This window comes from Microtus ochrogaster, linkage group LG3 (genome assembly GCF_000317375.1).
Source record: "Microtus ochrogaster isolate Prairie Vole_2 linkage group LG3, MicOch1.0, whole genome shotgun sequence".
Taxonomy (NCBI): domain Eukaryota; kingdom Metazoa; phylum Chordata; class Mammalia; order Rodentia; family Cricetidae; genus Microtus; species Microtus ochrogaster.
In genome coordinates, this window is record NC_022029.1 from 5,025,282 (window position 1) to 5,043,509 (window position 18,228).

Consider the following 18,228-nt stretch of genomic DNA (forward strand, 5'->3'; position numbering starts at 1 on the left):
TCCCTCCCTCCCTTCCTTCCTTCCTTCCTTCCTTCCTTCCTTCCTTCCTTCCTTCCTTCCGTCCTTCTTTACTTTCTTTATTTTTGGTTTTTCAAGACAAGTTTTCTCTGTGTAGTTTTGAAGCCCATCCTAGAACTCACTGTGTAAACCAGGGAGGTCTCAAACTCACAGACATCTGCCTGCCTCTGCCTCCTGAGTACTGCGATTAAAGGTGTGTGTCACCACCTGCCAGGTTTTCAGCTCTTTTTCAAAGGAGTATATTGATGAAGTTCTTGCCTGAATAAACCAATAGTAATTCTCGAAAAGCAAGTTAAACTTTAATATTTAAAGACTGAAAGCAGGGAGCCACTACATAGTAACAAAACCTGTTCTCTTATTGAAGTTGAATATTTTAAATCTCACAGAGAAATTTTAACCTCTAGGACAGAACTGAGATTTCTGATTACATTAAATTTGCCACTTTACTTTGGTCTGAATTCTGTTTCCAAACAGCTAATACTAGAAGACAAATCAATCTCCTAGGACTACATAGAAACATCAACCAATGAGCTGTATGTTTATGGGATTTGAGTGCAGGTTTCTGGTTCCCAGAACAGTGAGAGAAGTATCAAAAACATTAATAACCCACTACCTTTTAACATATAACAAAACTTCATCAGAGACTAATTTCTTTGATTTTTTAAAGATAATTCATTTATAATATTTTTAAGTACAGAGTTGTTTAATCTACAAAGCAAAATGCAATTTTGTGTATTATGAAGACAATAACCTTAAAATATTTTTGTAGGCAGTTGGCAGAATACATGTTTGTTATTCAACAAAATATGTGGGATGTCAACAGCTGTTGTTTGTATTTAGATTTACACACTTTACATTGTGCAAGGTTTTTAAATTGAAAATTACATGCATACAAATTGTTTTGATTGTACCCAAACTTGTAAGGCCCCCTCCTTCAATTCTGCCTCTATTCTCCTTCCAACACCTTTCCCTCCTAATTTATGACTTTATTTAATAACCATGTTATTTAATCCACTGGCACTTTTAAGATATTCCATGTCGTGAAATCAGTCAGTTGAAGTTATGGATATTTCAATTGATTTTAAAAAAAACTAAGTGATCTTCTTGTCAATAGAATACATTTGTTGACTACAAAGAGAAAGGTAAGCTCATAATTAATTAAAATGAAAAGCTCCAATTACATAACTAAATACCATATCTAAAAGTAGAAAAATGAGAAAATCCCTATAATACATGTAAAATTAAATGTTGAAGTACAAATGAAACAAACGATGCATAAAATATAGTTTACTTATACATAATATTTTTTAAAAAGAGTTATTAGTTGATGACTTATTCCTGAATCAGATTCATACTATCTTAGCTATGACTAATCAAACACTTTTAATAAAAATGCTATAACACTAAAGATATGGAATAAGTTTCTTATTATAGTACATTATAACATTATTAATAATATTCAGTAAAAATATTTATCTCACCAATACTATACTTTATTTTCTCATTTCCAAATTTTATAATGCAAATTTCAATGTTTTGCTAAGTGTAGAGGCCAACAATTGCAATTCACATATTAGATTTGCCACTGTGTGGTTGTGTAGTACACAGCCCAGGTATTTCAACCAAGTACTTGAAGCTAGATTTCTTTTAACTTTATATTGTGTAAGTTCTGCAATAGAAATATCGCTGAAACACTGTATTTTCCAAATTCTCAGTTGATGATTTATTTCTTCTATCATATCTACATAGAATGGTCATTTTTAAAATAAAAATCACTGCCAATTGCCTCCACTACAGCCCTTTCTTCCTGTCCTATTTCAAGCCCTCTGTTTTGACTGACAACGATGATCTAACATAGAAAAAAAGCCATATAAACTGATTTCACACACACACACACACACACACACATGCACGCACACACATACACACACAGAGAGAAAACACTAATAGCTTCAAAATACTTCAAAAGAAGTTCTTAGATATGGGGACACAAGTTTAATTTATATAATAGACATTCATTTTAAACATCTCAAATAAAACTTTTCAATTCATTAACACAAAATTACAGTAATATTAAATAATATTCAGTAAACAATTTTTGTTGATTTTTAAAATAATTTACAGTTTAAATTGATTTTTTAGAATAACAAAGCACTAACTTACAAGGGAGATTAGACAGAAAAATACAACATAATATAAAATACAGTAATGCTGTACTGAATATAAAAGAGCCAAATTGGTTTTTCACCAAAACACAAAAGAAAATTTTAGCTCACAGAACTATTGTACTATTCGAATTTATACACACACACACACACACACACACACACACACACACACACACACACAACAGATTTCAATATAAAACATCTCTATTAAGAGTCTTCAACTGACTAACACAACTTATAATAAGATTATATATTTTAGGTCTGGCAGTGGTGGTTCACACCTTTAATCCCAGCATTTGGGAGGCAGAGGCCAGCAGATCTCCATGAGTTCGAGACCAGCCTGGTCTACAAGAGCTAGTTCTAGGACAGGAACCACAAATTACAGAGAAACCCTGTTTCAAAAATCCAAAAAAAAAAAAAAGATTACATATTTTATTTATAACTAGTAACTTAGTAACTGACCTGTTACTGTGTCTATCCTCCTACATTTGAGGGTATTAATAAGAAAGTCAATTAAAGACTTTCACATGTATATACTTTTCTTATACATACACACATATATACATATTTCTCCTGACTGAAAATACAATTAAAAAGGAATAAGGGTTTAATTACTTAACCTTCAGAATATTCTACAATTTTGTTCCTTTGAATATATTTTGTTTTACTTAGGAAAAATTTATAATTTAAATTTGATGAATGTAATATCCAAGTTTATTTGTAATGCTTAAAGATCAAATTATATGATACAGAGAAATGAGTTCGATTTGTAATTCGTGCTTGGAAGGAGGAAGTCCAGAATTTGTTAAGTATTTAGGACAGCAGAAAGTTTCCCAGTTGGGATAATTGGCTTAGAGGAGCTAAATAGGTAGGTAGAGTTAATCATTTTTTTTATATCACCATGGGGTAGGTAGAGAAGACAAAGAGGACCAAACAGAAACCCCACTTGAGATGTAGCAATCACTTATCTTTTTCTATAAATGAGAGTCACTGTTGAAGAGTTGGAACCATAGCAACACTGAGATGTTTTCTGTGCCTAACTTCTTACTTAAGAGGAAAATTATGTAGAAGGAGACATCTTCATCCACACCGCATAACATTATATATATATATAGTATATATCTATGTATATATGAATATATATATTCATATCACTTAAGTCGTGTTTGACCACACATCCACTTCCTTGTTATGTATAAATATTTCATTATGCAGTGCTAAAACTATAGTTTCTATTTAAATGGTCTGATATTTTCTCTACCTTCATATAACTGAGTATCCAAAAGATGGAAGTTATTCTTTAATTTTTTTTAAAATAAACAATAAAAAATGTGAATCAATGGCCAAAACTTCAATTTGAAACATTTTGGAATTTTCAAAAATGATTGAAAAAGAAATGAAAAGCATAACATTTAAGGTTATTGTCCTCCAATTTTTAACTTGATAAAATGAAGGAAGACTTCTACACTATAATTAAAGAAATTAAATTATCCTTAGAACTTCTTATTCATATTGTGTGTTCAAATTATTATTAGGTTAAGTCACCTTAAATGTTCAACTAGTCAGGTTACATTTGCATGAATAATTGTTTGTCTTGGAGCCAAACTATTTTAATAAAGGCCTGACAGGGTTTCTTAAGATTATATCTTCAATACATGAGATGTAGATGCAGAAGAAAGAAATTCAAAGTAAACCTGAGATACAAAACAAGACTATGTCTAAATTAGTAGATTTCTGGATATCAGCAATCAGTCTATAAAAATCCATAGCAAGTGTAATATGTTATGTAATGTTTAAAAGAAACTTTTGGATTGTGTATGGCTAGTGAATAGAGTTCCTAACCACATAGCTGAAGTTTTTAGTTTGGAAATGGAAAAAAAAAAAAGCAAGTACTGGATTTTGTTGCTGACAGTCATACCCACGGTATATCATGTGTGCATACACAAACAGGCATCTGCACACATGCACCCATATGCAAATCCCAAAATACATGTAACAATTCTTAAATTAAGAGATGAAAATTTCTCCTTATGGAAATTAACTTTAAAATATTTAATGACATTTCTAGGTCTTAAAACACTTCTGTTAGACTATTAATTTAATTTATGTATTTTTGTATTCATACATGGTTATATCTATTTTAAGATGAATAATCTAGTAGCACTCTGAAGAAAAAATTCCACCCCTTATTATCAGGTTTAATAGAATGGCTTTAAGGTACCAAACAGCAATAATATATGCAACACCTGTAATTTATTCTCATACATTTGGATCTATTTGGTGTGGTTTCAATCATAGTATAAAGAACAATAATAATTTGTGAAAATTATTGCCAGATATATTAAATATGATTATTCCAATATTATTACTTTCATAATAATTCAAAATTCTTGGTAATTCAATTAAAAAATAATAAAGATCATGATACAATTTCCATTCTTCTGATAACCCCAATACCATTGCTTACATGTATAATTTATCTAGTAAAACTTAATGAAGTCAAGCAATTAACAGTGGACAATCAAGATTATGCAATTATTCTAAAATTTTAATCATTCTAAAGAAATAGATACATTTGTATCAGTTTACTCCCTATATAGTATTTGGAATGTTACAATGTTTAATGTTATTAGTACCATTTTTATTTCTCAATTTCCTCCGAGTGCCATCAATCAAGCATAAGAGAGTAGTCTTTTTTTAACTTACATTATTCCATGCTAACCAAATTTGTTAACTTGAATTTCATTTTCAAAACTGTATTTCCTGATACATGTTTTTGTTTGTTTTCTTAACTAGTGAAAAAGGCCATAGATTTTAAATCTAGAGGATTTAAGTTGTTTCCAGGGAAAGACAACAGCAACAAGTTTTCTCTCTGTGAGTGCACCTCCTTTTTGTTACCTTCTCTAGTGGGAGAGTGAAGTCTGTGGTGTCTGTGGCGTCTGTGTGTGCATATCTAAGTGTCTGTGCATTGACCAAATAACTGCATTAATGCTTGTATAACATGCATGATGGTTATCCAATATTTTCTTGTATTTAAATATGTACAAGTTTAGTTGTAATTTATAAAACTCATATTTTTCCACTTAAACTAATTAATATGTGAAAATATACTGTGATTTTGTGTGATCATAATAATTTTTATTTTTGGCATATGAAGACAAATGTAATTAATTACTTATGTTGTTGGTGTTTCTTTTTTTAGCAATGCTTATTTGGATATGTCTCAATTGATACAGACATAGCTTAAGGAACAATTCAAACAGGAATTTCCCTTTAAAAATTATTATTATTTTTAGATTACTTATTCAAATAAAACCCCACGATGTTTTCTAAAGAAATATATTTATAATTATTTACTAATTTGGAAATATCATTAGGTGGCATAAAATAAATATTTTTCCCCACACAGCTGGGTCTTGTTGTCTGATGTCCTCTATCTATTTGAAATAAGTCACCAATAAAAATATATGCTAATGTAAACATAAAAGGAAAAGTTTTCAGAAGAGTTGTACATTCTTGCCACAACATGGAACAGCAATTGATAGAAATTTTCTACATTGTTATTATACATATAATCTTTGAAGGAAAACTGTATATAATACCTATATCTTAATTCTAAAAATTTATGGAAAGTTGCCAGTAGTGTCTGCTAAATATGCATATGTTGTTACTTATTCTTGAACAAAACACACTTTAATTAAATTTAGTTCAAATTCAAAAAAAAAACCTAACTAAACAGGTTTGTAACTAATTCTTTAGCAAAACTCTACTGGTTTTCATAAATAGTTTGCTTATATTTTTAGTGGTGCATATAAACAATAACTTACCAGTTAAATTATTGTGCCAACTTTTAGGATACTGTTGTGCATTCTTTATGATATTAATTTAGATTATTTGACGAACTTTAAAGTAATTTTGACATTTTACTAGCTATATTTAAGAATACAAAATTGACGTCTGCTGACTTTAGAAGCTTTACTATAGCTACTATAGATATATTATAGATACTTTCAAAATAATCAGTTTACAATTATGAATTTTTATGTATTTTGGGTTAAAAACAAATTGTTCCAAATTGTTAACCAATGTTCAAGTACATAATGCTAAAATAAATTTTATATATAAACTGTTTGTTATAGTTCAAAAGAAAATTCATATTCCCATAACTTAAAAAATGCATATGTATTATGATTTGCAAAAAAATACTAGGTTTGATAATTCCAGATATCTGACTTGATCACAGCTATATGACAAGAGAAATGCATGCTTTCATAAATATATATGAGATATACTATAGTTTTTCTCTAAAACTTTGGTTCTCTATGTGTTTTATTTGAAATTTTAAGGACAATAACAAGCCTCATACTCACTTGCTTTTTTCTCATTTTGTCTGAACAAATGTCACTCCATATTTCCCATGTTTTAAGTTTCCAATTGGCCTGAACAATACAGTTTATTTATAGTAAATGTCAGGTTATTTTCTGGTATATGGATTGGTTATTTTTGCTGGTATAACACATTAATGTCATAAATATTTTATCATTTTAGAGATCCATATATACAAACATATTAGAATTTTTCATTGTTTCTTTTACCTGAAAATATGTTAGTATTTAATTTTAATATAATTGAGCCAAAGATTAAAACAAGCATAAATTGTGAATAAATTGCAACATAAATTTAAAACAAGCTTCTAATTCAAACAGTGTGCATAAAATACTATGTTTTTTAATATGAATAATCCCTACATAAATTAAAACAAGTTATATGTGGAAAGAGTTTTATGAATGCAAAACAGCAATGCACTATTACTTAAATTTTATTTTACTTCGACTTATTTTTCCAATATTGAAAAATGTGTTTGAAAACTGTATTATCTCATTGATGAATTTCACAAAGCATATCAATTTGATTTTAATCATTAATGCCTATTTTCAAGACAGTATTTAAATTTAGCACTTGTTGTACTTTATCCACTCCAATGCAAAATAATATTAAACATCCTGTATTATTATTGACTACCCATGCTTTGACTAAAAATAAAACTTGAATGTCTAACTCTTGAAGTTGAAAAGAATCAGTTGTTTGGGCAGTACTGAATATCAGCATATCTGGCATAAAACACACAATTACCAAATACCCGGTATCCCAGCATCTTTAACTGATATAACCCAACTAGGTGTTCATTAAGTTCCGGTGTCCAGTCTGGCACATTCCATCTTGAAAACTAAGTCAAAGATTATTCTCCTTTAATTGTCCCATCCACTTTCTTTCTTCAAAGGAAAAGGTTGACTATCTAAGCTCTAAATTCATTGGTTTTCTAAGAAAAGTGAAATATTGGCTACTGTAAAAAAAATGTTAATAAACCAATTGTTGTATTTTCATATTGCTCCGCTTGGTAACTCGTTGACTTGTTCAGTAGGATCCTCTGGCAAGTAACAGAGTTATAAAGAAATTGAGACTTCCATATGATCATGCTTTTATTTCCCATATCAAATTCTGTTCCCAATCATTCATGAATCTTTTACTCCACAGCAGCCCTGCTGTGTTCTGCTAGAATAATACAATAAACGGATGGTTAAAATTCAGTCACAATCCTCAAGGACCCATCATTTACACAAGAAACTAAATGAAACAAGAAGCAATTGTTTAAAGGCTATGAAGTGCTCCCATTCAAAAATAACACAACATTGTTGATAGTTTGGTGTTTAATATCAGAAAAAAATTCCAAAGCAGTTTATTTTTAAAATTAAAATAGAAACTAAACAAAAATCATAAAGAATAGAAATATTAAGGTAATCAAAAGGAAGAGATCATACGGAGGTTCATTAAAATCAGAATCTACCTATTTTTATTTTTAGACAAGAAACTCCTATTAACAATAAAAAAATCTATTCAGAGGTTTAGAAGACATTTTAAGGTAGAGTGTATATAAAGTAACTAAAATGTATGGGTTTTAAAAGTACATTTTAACTCATACATAATAAATACATTTTTTCACTATGAAAATAATAAACTTTTAAGATCATTGTTCCGCTGTTTGTGTAAAAAAAAATTCTCAATTAACAGTGTTAATGATGAAAGTATTCTTAAAGTTCTGTGTTAAATGGTTTTCCCATCAAGGATGCACTCTCCAAAGTCAACATCCTACTGTAAAAATACTTATGTCCATACCATGCTGCAAGTTACTATGGAAACTACGTGTGATGAAGAAAATTTAGTTGGCCAATTGCCTCAAAGGCATTAGGCACTGAAGGCAGTTGATTGAATGAATAATCCTTTCATTTGAAGATCTTACTGCTATTTAAGTCTGGGAAATACTAGAATTTCTATATACTTGCAATAATGAAATAGTGTATATATACGCAAAAATGTCATTTAAAACTTTGAACTTAGTATACTATATCTTCTTTTTAAGATACAATGTGGGATAGTTTGAATTTTAAATAATATACATAATAGATATGTCATTATAAGTTTTCTAGACAATAATAATTAACGACATATCATCAAATGCATTTCTTAAACTATCCATCATCAGGCTGCTTGCCTGCAGAAGGTTATTTTTATAATAATGGTAGTTAGGTGAAAGGTTATTTGGAGGATCAAATTAATATACAAAGTGTCTAAAATGATTCCTGACATTGTACAATGTAAATAAATATTATTTATATTTATATAAAATGCTACAGTTTTGCATTTGAGGTAATATTAGTGGGTAAGTTGAAAAGGGAAATTTTCTTTATCTTCTAACTATGACCTAACAAGCAAGTTGTATATTATAACATGCTATATATTACACTATAGTCTGGTTACTTTGATCATGCTACCCTATATAACTTATACATAGTTTTAGAAGTGACAGGTTAATATCATTCTAGAGAAAAGCCTTCCAAGATTCAAAACAGACATCACAATGAAATTTCTCGCTTATTGAAAAGAGTGTATGAGGATGTGTTGATATTGAAACTAAAAGAGCCTATGTATGGAAAAATTGACTTAGCTTCTACTAATATGCTCAAATAACTAAAGTTTTACGATTTATAAAGGTTAAAAACTTAAGTACTGACTGTAAAAGGAAAGTGAAATCCCCAATTTAATATCTGACAATTTTTTAATTATTTAAAGTAGTATCTAAATAAAATATTTTCAGTCATGTAAGAAGTAGGCTTAGGGTAGCAAGGTAAGAATATGTGATTATCTTTTGAAATAAACGGAGCCAGAATTTTGTATTAGAATCTTCTTTAAAGTTTTGATACCTATAAAGAAAAAACAATGTGTGGAGACATTAAGAAAACTCTACCCATCTGTGAAGGTATTATATTCTGATAGAAAGGATCTGTATTCGGTAACACATATATATTGATGACTAGTGAGAAATAAGTTTGACTTAGTATGTTATCTAAAGCCCCTTAAGATATTAAAAATAGTAAAATATATTTTAGAAAATTTACCAATCATTTTACTCTCATATTGGACCATATTATTATCACAGAAGTATAAGGATTGTTAGCTTGCTTCTGAGCAGCAATAAATGCCAACAGAAAGTTTGGAGACTGACTTATTGAAGTCTTCTTAAGAATCTTCATGCAGATGAAATATTCATATACAGAATCGATACGAAGTGTGGTAATGTTTCAAACAGTGAAAAACACACAGTGACTACCTCAGGGTCAATAACTTAGAAGTAGCCCACTATAGTTGAATCAGTTACCCAAGACTACAGCCCAGAAAACACTCAGAAATGTTCAAGAGGCATTAAACAGCAGTTTGAGAAAATAAGGACATAAAAAATGCCACATGAAATGAATCTATGAGCAGGTAATAGAGTTGGCAAAAACTAATTTTTTCATGATATTGATGAAAGTCATTTACGAATGATCTGAGAAGCTCTACCATTTTGTGTCTCTCTGAGAAAATGATAACTTTACAGTAGATACAACTGTGAGAAATCACCTGTGAGCTCTCTGCCTGGCTGGTGCATCAGTTTAAATGCAGTGATGGATTTGAACTATCAAAATTAAGCCTAATTCCAGCAACTGTCAGTTTTGATTTTACATTAGAATCACTTCAGCAGTTTTTTAAAACAGTCAAAATATGTTGACAAATGATGTTGTCCAGGAAGCAGTGCCCAGGTAGGGTAGAACTTGACACCATTACTCTCCATAAAGAATCCTCAGGTGATCTCGCTCTACAATGTAAAACAAGAGCCATTGTAGGCTCCTTTCTTTTTCTCTTTGGAGCCCCGTTCTTTTCTTAAAAGGAGACAGGTGAACCTGCAAGTTGATATTATAAAACAACTTCATTCAGATATTCTAGAATTGATAAGCAGCATGAGTTTAAGGCCAGTATGATGTACTGTAATTGTAAGGCCAGCCTACATCGTATAATTAGATCCTGTTTTATTATGAATATATTTGTACATCCATATGTAGATATGTACCCAAACAGGCATAAATAAACTTTCATATAATACATTTTAATTATTCAATGTGATCACAATTGCTTCACTGAAAAATATTAACTAACCATTGACTAGAATTATGTTTAAAAAACTGTGAAAATATGCAAAAGAGTTAAATTCAAACGTTAAAGAAATAGCATGAACTTAAACCATCATTTTGTTTTCCAACCTTATCAAACTACAATAAATCACAATAATTTACAGCATTATTTTGTTACACTGCTGTTGCCAAACCAAAATTTTTTGTTATGCAAAAGTGTTAATAACAAATGTTTATAGATAGGTAGATAGATAGATAGATAGATAGATAGATAGATAGATAGATAGATAGATAGATAGATAGATAGACTGTTTTTAATTACAAGTTTAAAAGTAATGGAGACACAGGCAACATAGTCAAAGGAGCTAATCACTCTACTGATGATAATTTATAGAAACAACAGCACTGATACCTGAGGTGTTTTAAAATGTGAATTTTATTAAAATTAAAGTAATTGATGTTTATGTGTTAATATACAGAATAGTATATATCTTTGAAGACAGCCATAAAAACTATTTTCTTATATGTCATGAAATAGAAAAAAAATATCTTTATCACTTCTTTCTGAAATGACATTTTAGCTTTAGGTACTCAGAGAAATATTCAAAAGTATATTTCTGTAGATTTCAATATTATTAATCACTGAGTTTCTAACCATACATATTGTCTATTTTTGTTTGTTTGTTTTCTCCTATTACAGTAAATGAGGGAGGTATTAAAACAGCTTCCAACTTATGTCCAGATCCTGGAGAACCAGAAAACGGAAAGAGAATTGGATCAGATTTTAGGTAATATTTTAAGTTATTTTTTATCTATCTTCTTAATTCTTTCATTCTATTTATTGAACTGTGGATTTTGTGAACTCAAACTATGTAAGCTAAAATCTATAGATATGTTACTGTTAATTATATTTCAGTGTTTTAAAATGACTAGTTAAATAATACATCAAAATTACAAGACTGCCTTGGAGTTGACATGATTAATTTTTGTCTTCAAATGAAAATTTTTAGAAATCCATTTGCACTCAAATACTTTAAAAAGTTGTATGAATCTGAATGAATCGTTCAGTCCTTTTCACTTCCTTCTCTGTAATATGCAAGTCAGGCCACCCGTACACAATGGTGAATTTTCAGTGGGTGAAATAGCCAGCAAATATTTTGAGAAAACTTGATTATATTTCTCGAAATAAAATAACTCAAATCTTTAAGTATATTGTCTAATTTAATCTATAATTAAATTTACTAACAACTAAAACTGATTACAATTTATTCTTAAAACTGATAATCTATGTAACTAACAAAATTATAATCTTTAGTAACATAAAATTCAGAAGAACAAGGAGAAAATCTAAGGTCTTAATGGGCATTGCACATTTCAATTGTCTCAGAAACAAGAAGATAAAAAGATTATAATAAACGTAATCAAATTTAAGTGTATTGGGGATTAATCTAATCTATGAAGAATATTAGAAGGGTTGCTGAGATGGCCACTATAGATAAAGTACTTGTATGCAAGTAATAGGACTTGTATAATAAAGATTCAGATGTAAAGTGTGCTTGTAACCTTAGGGCTGGGGAACAGAACACTCACTGGCTGACCAGAATGACAGACAGTCAACTCAAGTTCAGTGAGTGACCCTGGTTCAAAAGGTCAGGTAGAGAGTTATTTCAAGGCAGGTCCCATATTTAGGGCTAATTGCAACACAAATTGAACTCATGGTGTTTTTGTAAACTTATTTGGTACTCATTGACTTACTTGTCATTTTCTTGTTTATTTTTATTTACATTTCTTTGTATATTGGGTATCCGTGTTTTGTTTTTATTTGTTTTGTAAAGGTAGAGAAAGAACAGAAAGTTGGATGGGTAGGGAAGTGTGGAGGATCTGGGAGGAATTGAGGGAAAGAAATAACATGATCAAAACATATTGCATAAATTATTTTATAATAAGAAATAAGGAGAAAATAGAGGAATATGTCTGACGTTAACCTTTGTTCTTCACACACACACACACACATGAGTTCCCACATTATAAATAGTTGGTACCACATAGTTTATATATATGGAGACCTGTGGCACAATGCAAGATACCCACCACCTTTATTGGTGACTAATAAACTACATGTAGTTCTTTGATCATGATTTTTGAGAAGCCATTGGAATGAGACAACCCCTAAGATAGGAAAGAGAAGTATGTCTGTGCAATGGGTGTGAAGGGACATATTCAGGACAGAAGGATCTCTCTCTTTAACACCATGAGTGTTGTTGATGAGGTTTTTTTTTTCATTGGAAAGACAGTTTGAAAATACTTTTAAACATGCAGAAAAGTGAAAAGACACTTCAGATAGCTCACATATTTGAGACATCAAGTAGCTCAAAGCAACAGAGTAATGAGGCAATTACATTGTCACTAGAAAATCAAGGCATTTTTATTTTTAAAAATGCTAAGATTTAAGGAATTATACAGAACAGATCAGTGGTATGTGAGAGGAGATTAAAAGAATATCAGCTTACAATGAATATCATCCAAAAGCAGAGAGGGATTACAAATTACATCCAACTGCAGAGAGAGATACTAGTTAACATTACAAGATTCATTAGCTATCTTGACATAACTGGGCATCATCTCATGGAGGAATGGTCTAGACTACATTGGTCTGTGAATGGTTGACTTGTCTGCCATTCAGGATGTGAGAAAAGCCCAGATTGAAAGGGAGCGGTACCATTCCTTACCTTCAGGACTTAGACATTATAAACGTAGCAAAAATTAGCTGAGTGTCCACCATGCATTCGTTCTTTTCTTTCTGCTTTAGACTGTGGATGTTACTTAACTAGCTCTTTCAAGTTCTTGTCATGCTGACTTCCCAGCAGCTATGGACTATAACCTCAAAGTTTTAACTTCCCTTTTCCCATTAGGTACCAATCATGGCATTTTATTATGGCAACAGAAATGAAACTGGATCAATATTATTCAGAGGTATCAGAAAGAGATACATATACATTAAAGATTGAGAGGCTGTGCAATGTAAAGTCAAATGATTGCATATTTATTATTTTCTGATAATCCTTGATCAAGCAAAGCCAAGTAAACAAAATATGTGCATGAAAAGAAGGCATGGATGGGGTGACATTTGAGGCAGAGAGGAAAATGGTAAATATCTACTATCGTGGAGAAAGAGCAAACATGATGCTAAAATGCTACCCTAGGGAACAATTTTTAGTGCCCTTTGGAGATTGATAATAATGACTGCTTGTTATATGATTTCTATCTAGCATTACTGAATGACCCAAGCCCAACTGTAAAAAGGACTGTTCAAAAGCATGCAAAAATTTACTGTGTTTGGCAAATTGCTAGTAATTGTTTCATGCATATGGATTGGAATAATAGACCTGAAGCACAGAAATCCTCAAATATATGCTCAAATTGGAAGATCTTTAAGGGGGCTTCATTGGGATATCTCCCACGGCCATTTTTAACAATAGCATTCTGCCCGTTCAGAAAGCACCAATCGAAGAATGCATAGATTTGTCTAAGAGACACAAAGACTTTGTTTCAAAACTATAAATTGTATGCATTATAATGGGTGGTATGAGAATCACCCTGAAATAATAAGCAAAAAGCTAATAGAGATATAAAACATATATAAAAGTTTAAGATAGGTATATCTTCAGATAACTCTTTTTTCCTTTGTCTTTATTATCTTCCCTAAAAACATTCGGTATTCTTATACCCTTGTTGTGTCAAGAGAGAATTGAATGGTGGCTTTGAAATGAATCACCATCTGCATCTAGAGATGCCAGACTGGTTGCAGGATTGACCTAACAATGTGCCTCATAAATATTAAAATCCCATGACAAGTTTCCCTGGTGTTCTCTACCCAGATGAAGTTTAAATTTTTGATTAAAAATTAAAAATCATAAAAGCACAATCTATGAAAAAACAACAAATAAAATATTATATTGAATTTCATTTTAAAAACCCTGCTAATTGAAAGAAAACAGACACTAAAGATTGGGAGAAAATATTTCCAGATCTGTGCAAGGAATAGTGTCCAAACTGCACAGGTAGAAATATGAAGCAAAATGCTTAAAGCAGCAACTACACCACAGCTCTGTTCCTTAATAGGTAGCACACACAGCTGAACAGGGAGATGTAGGCACATATTGCTTCATTAACACATATTATAGTCTTTCTCTAGGTATGAACATTGATCACAACTGGAAACATTGTTTTCAAATTCTTCCAGAGTGGCAATAAGCTCTAAAACGCAGGATGTCAGAAAGTTAAAAACTTCCCATACTAAGAAATAATGGATTTTTTGGAAGAACAAAAAGAGTCTTCCTCTCCTGTTCCGTGGCCACACCCTCATAGGCAACCTTCCCATATCTACAGAACTTACTGCTCTTTGAGGTTCTCATACCTCTCCCCCATAAGCAGGCTTTGCCATAATTTTTTTCCCCCAATGCCAGGTACAATAGATGTTCTTTAATAAATTACACCAGTGAAACTTGTGCACAGCTTTCTTTTAAACAGTTTCTCAATTTGAGTGTACAAGTTGCCTCAAGAGATTTCTAATCGTATCATTATTTGTTCCTTGATCGATTATTTGTACTTTGAAAATTATCCTATACAGTTTGCCTCAGTGTTTCATTTCTGATTTTTCTATTATGAGAAAATCTGCTGCCCTAATGCCTTTGTGTGTTGTCCTAGACGTTCATTCTCTCATGTAATCAAAGACTTTCTTCTGAAAATTTTGTTTTTTAGATCAGTTGTTTCCCGGTTCTTCGCTCCTCAATTACTATCTATATTTTGTTATAATATTAAGTATATCTTCTCTGTCTCTGGGAAAATTTTTGATTGTACAATATGGAGAATCAGTCAAGATCATAAAGATAGGTTTATAGAACTGAATTGAATAAACAGCAAAAGTGTATCATCAGCAATTTTCTATTGGTTCATTTGATTCTGTGGCTGGATGACCTGAAACTCATTATTAAACTAAATGACTTACAGCAGATGTTGAAAAGCAGTTATTCTTATATGCACATAACCAATATATTTGTAAGCCCTGAAGCAATCTGTAGGAAAATCTTAGAAATGTGAGCTATCTTACCGGGTCTCACTGTTAGCATCACTGTTCCGATCTCCAAGGTAAGACCCTAGCAGCTGGGTTTTGAAGTCGTCAAAGCTGTTTTTCTAATTTGAAATGTCCATGGCTCATCACAGAATTTGAAGTAGAGAAAGGCTGCCAAAGAAATATAAAAGCTGGCAGTGCAGTCTATGCTGAAATATAAATTAAAAATTTAAATGTCTCTTAAAATTACAACCGTCTGTGAAATCCCAGTTAGTGGGATCCTTACTTTTCACGGATTCCTGCAAAAAAGACTTTATATGACACCTTCTTGTCAAAAGCAGAGGAAAGCAAGGAAGATGGGAAATTTAAAGATGCAAAAGTGATGTTGCCAGACAACCATTTTCTCCTCTTTGAGAGTGAAGACGTTAGTTACAGGTTTGCATGTTGATTAGATCACACAGACAATGACGGATGGCTCAGAAAGTGGGCATTGCTCTTGGGGTTATATTAGAGCCTGTCAGGTGGGAAAACTGTAATAATGCAAATGCACCATATTTTTGAATGTGAACGTGTCTCCAAATCTTGCAATGGACTTTCTAAGCATGCTAAAATATTCAAGATTTTACTTTAGTAATTGCAAAGAAATCATCTACAATAGAAACTTCCTGAAGCATTCGTCCTGCCCCCAATTCCTAGTAAATTTCCTGAGGAATAGTTGCTACTTGTGGGCTTTCCACGATCACCACAGAACATCATTTCATAATCACCAGTTATTTTTATATACTAATCTCAATCTTTTCTGAACCAACATTCACAAATCTATTTTGTACTCCCATGACTTTAAAAATTGTTTTATCTAAGACATGTCAAACTGTCATATTTGCATTTTTTGAGCTTTCCTCCTCAAGATTTCCTCACATTAGTGGAAATTTCAGTCTCCAAAACAAGAGGCATTCAGTTACAGATTTAGGGAACTTGACTCCTGTCAACACAGGATTCACAGCTTGGATACTGAATAGAACTGCAGATAATAGCCAGTTTATGGACAAGCGTTGGGTTAATAATGAAATTTAAATGTCGGTTTATGCACTGGGGGTTGGAAACAGAGATGCTCTCGGAAAAAAAGACAAAACTGGGAGTGTGGATGTGGACATCTCAAAAGGAAGGCTGAATCAGAGCTGGTTGTTTTGACAATAATTTTATGTAGGATTTTCTTGAGGTTTGAAGTTATTTCTTCAAAGGGTTTCAATGGACTTAGTAAGATCACTGTGTGTTTTCTGTGGGCATCTGACAGGATTAAAGATGATAGAAAAAAGCCTAGGCCAGAGGATACAGGGAGATGAGATATCATTCCCGTAAATGGTTTTGGTTGAGGTTCTCAGAAGATGTCTGGTGTAAGGATAAGTCTTTATCCAAGATTATATATTCATACCACATGCATTCTCATTTCTATTTTAACATGAAATATCTATACATAAAGTAATATTAACTCAATGCCAGGCGCCTTTGCAACAATTATTAAAACTGTGCCAAAATTTCTCTTCCACTGTCCTGTCAATCAGATTGCAGGAGAAGCAACTTCTTTCCCTTCCCAAATTCTCTAATGTCTCTGTCATCATCCTGCCTCACTTGAACTTCTATATTCAGAACTGTAGTTTTCTTCCATGTCCTTACCTAGGACATCTAGCAGGACTGAAGAACCTTATGAATCCTGATTTAATTGTTTCTCTGAAGTCTTAACCTTTTCTAATTCTTCTGAGCTTTGGATATTTATTTTCAACTTAAAAATAAAATCTGAACTAGTCTTTCTTGTAAAACACATATTTATTATTAAAGGTGAAATGTGTGGTGTTTGGAGATAGATGAATGTAACATCACTTCCTGTCAATCTTTTGCCTTCACTTTAAGAACTTTTGGTATCTAAAGTTTGGTTTATTTTATTTTTTTATTAAAAGAGGAAAGACTATTGCTAAACTGTACAAGTCGATTTAAAGCATAGGCTATTTAATGCAGTGTCATAAAGTCATTTAGTAAATAACGAAAACAAAGCAGAGGTCAGTCAATATCATCTTCTGATTGTACAATTATTTTCTGAATGACTGCAGATAAAAAAAAATGCCTTCATTCTGGCTTTGATAGGAAGGCTTTTGCCTTGCCTTACTGTATTTTGTTTTGTTCTGTTTGGATGTCATCTCTTTGAGGCTTGTTCTTTTCTGTAGAAGAAATGGTGGAAGAATTGATTTTGTGAGAAGGACGGGCCTGGGAAGAGTAGAGGAAGCAGAAAACGTGATGGACGTAATTTATAAGAGCAGGATCATACTCATGCCTCATGCTCTAAGCTCAAGAATGACATCACTTCACAGTTCTGTTTTTTTTTATTTTATTGAGAAAAGGGAAAAAAAAACAAGTTTCCACCTCCTCCCAGCCTCCCATTTCCCTCCCCCTCCTCCCACCCTTCCCCCCTCCT

At 31.5% G+C, this 18,228-nt stretch overlaps 1 protein-coding gene across 2 annotated transcripts in view; it reads left to right on the top strand.

Annotated features, from left to right (window-relative positions):
• Csmd3 (CUB and Sushi multiple domains 3) overlaps positions 1–18,228 on the top strand; it is a 952,990-nt gene that overhangs the window by 365,880 nt on the left and 568,882 nt on the right. The window contains exons 8-9 of one of the 2 annotated variants that reach the window (XM_026785886.1): positions 4,983–5,060; positions 11,391–11,478. In XM_026785886.1, the coding sequence (XP_026641687.1) occupies positions 4,983–5,060; positions 11,391–11,478 (166 nt within the window). The remainder of the gene's footprint in view (positions 1–4,982; positions 5,061–11,390; positions 11,479–18,228) is intronic. The other variant, XM_026785885.1, reaches the window with a different exon arrangement.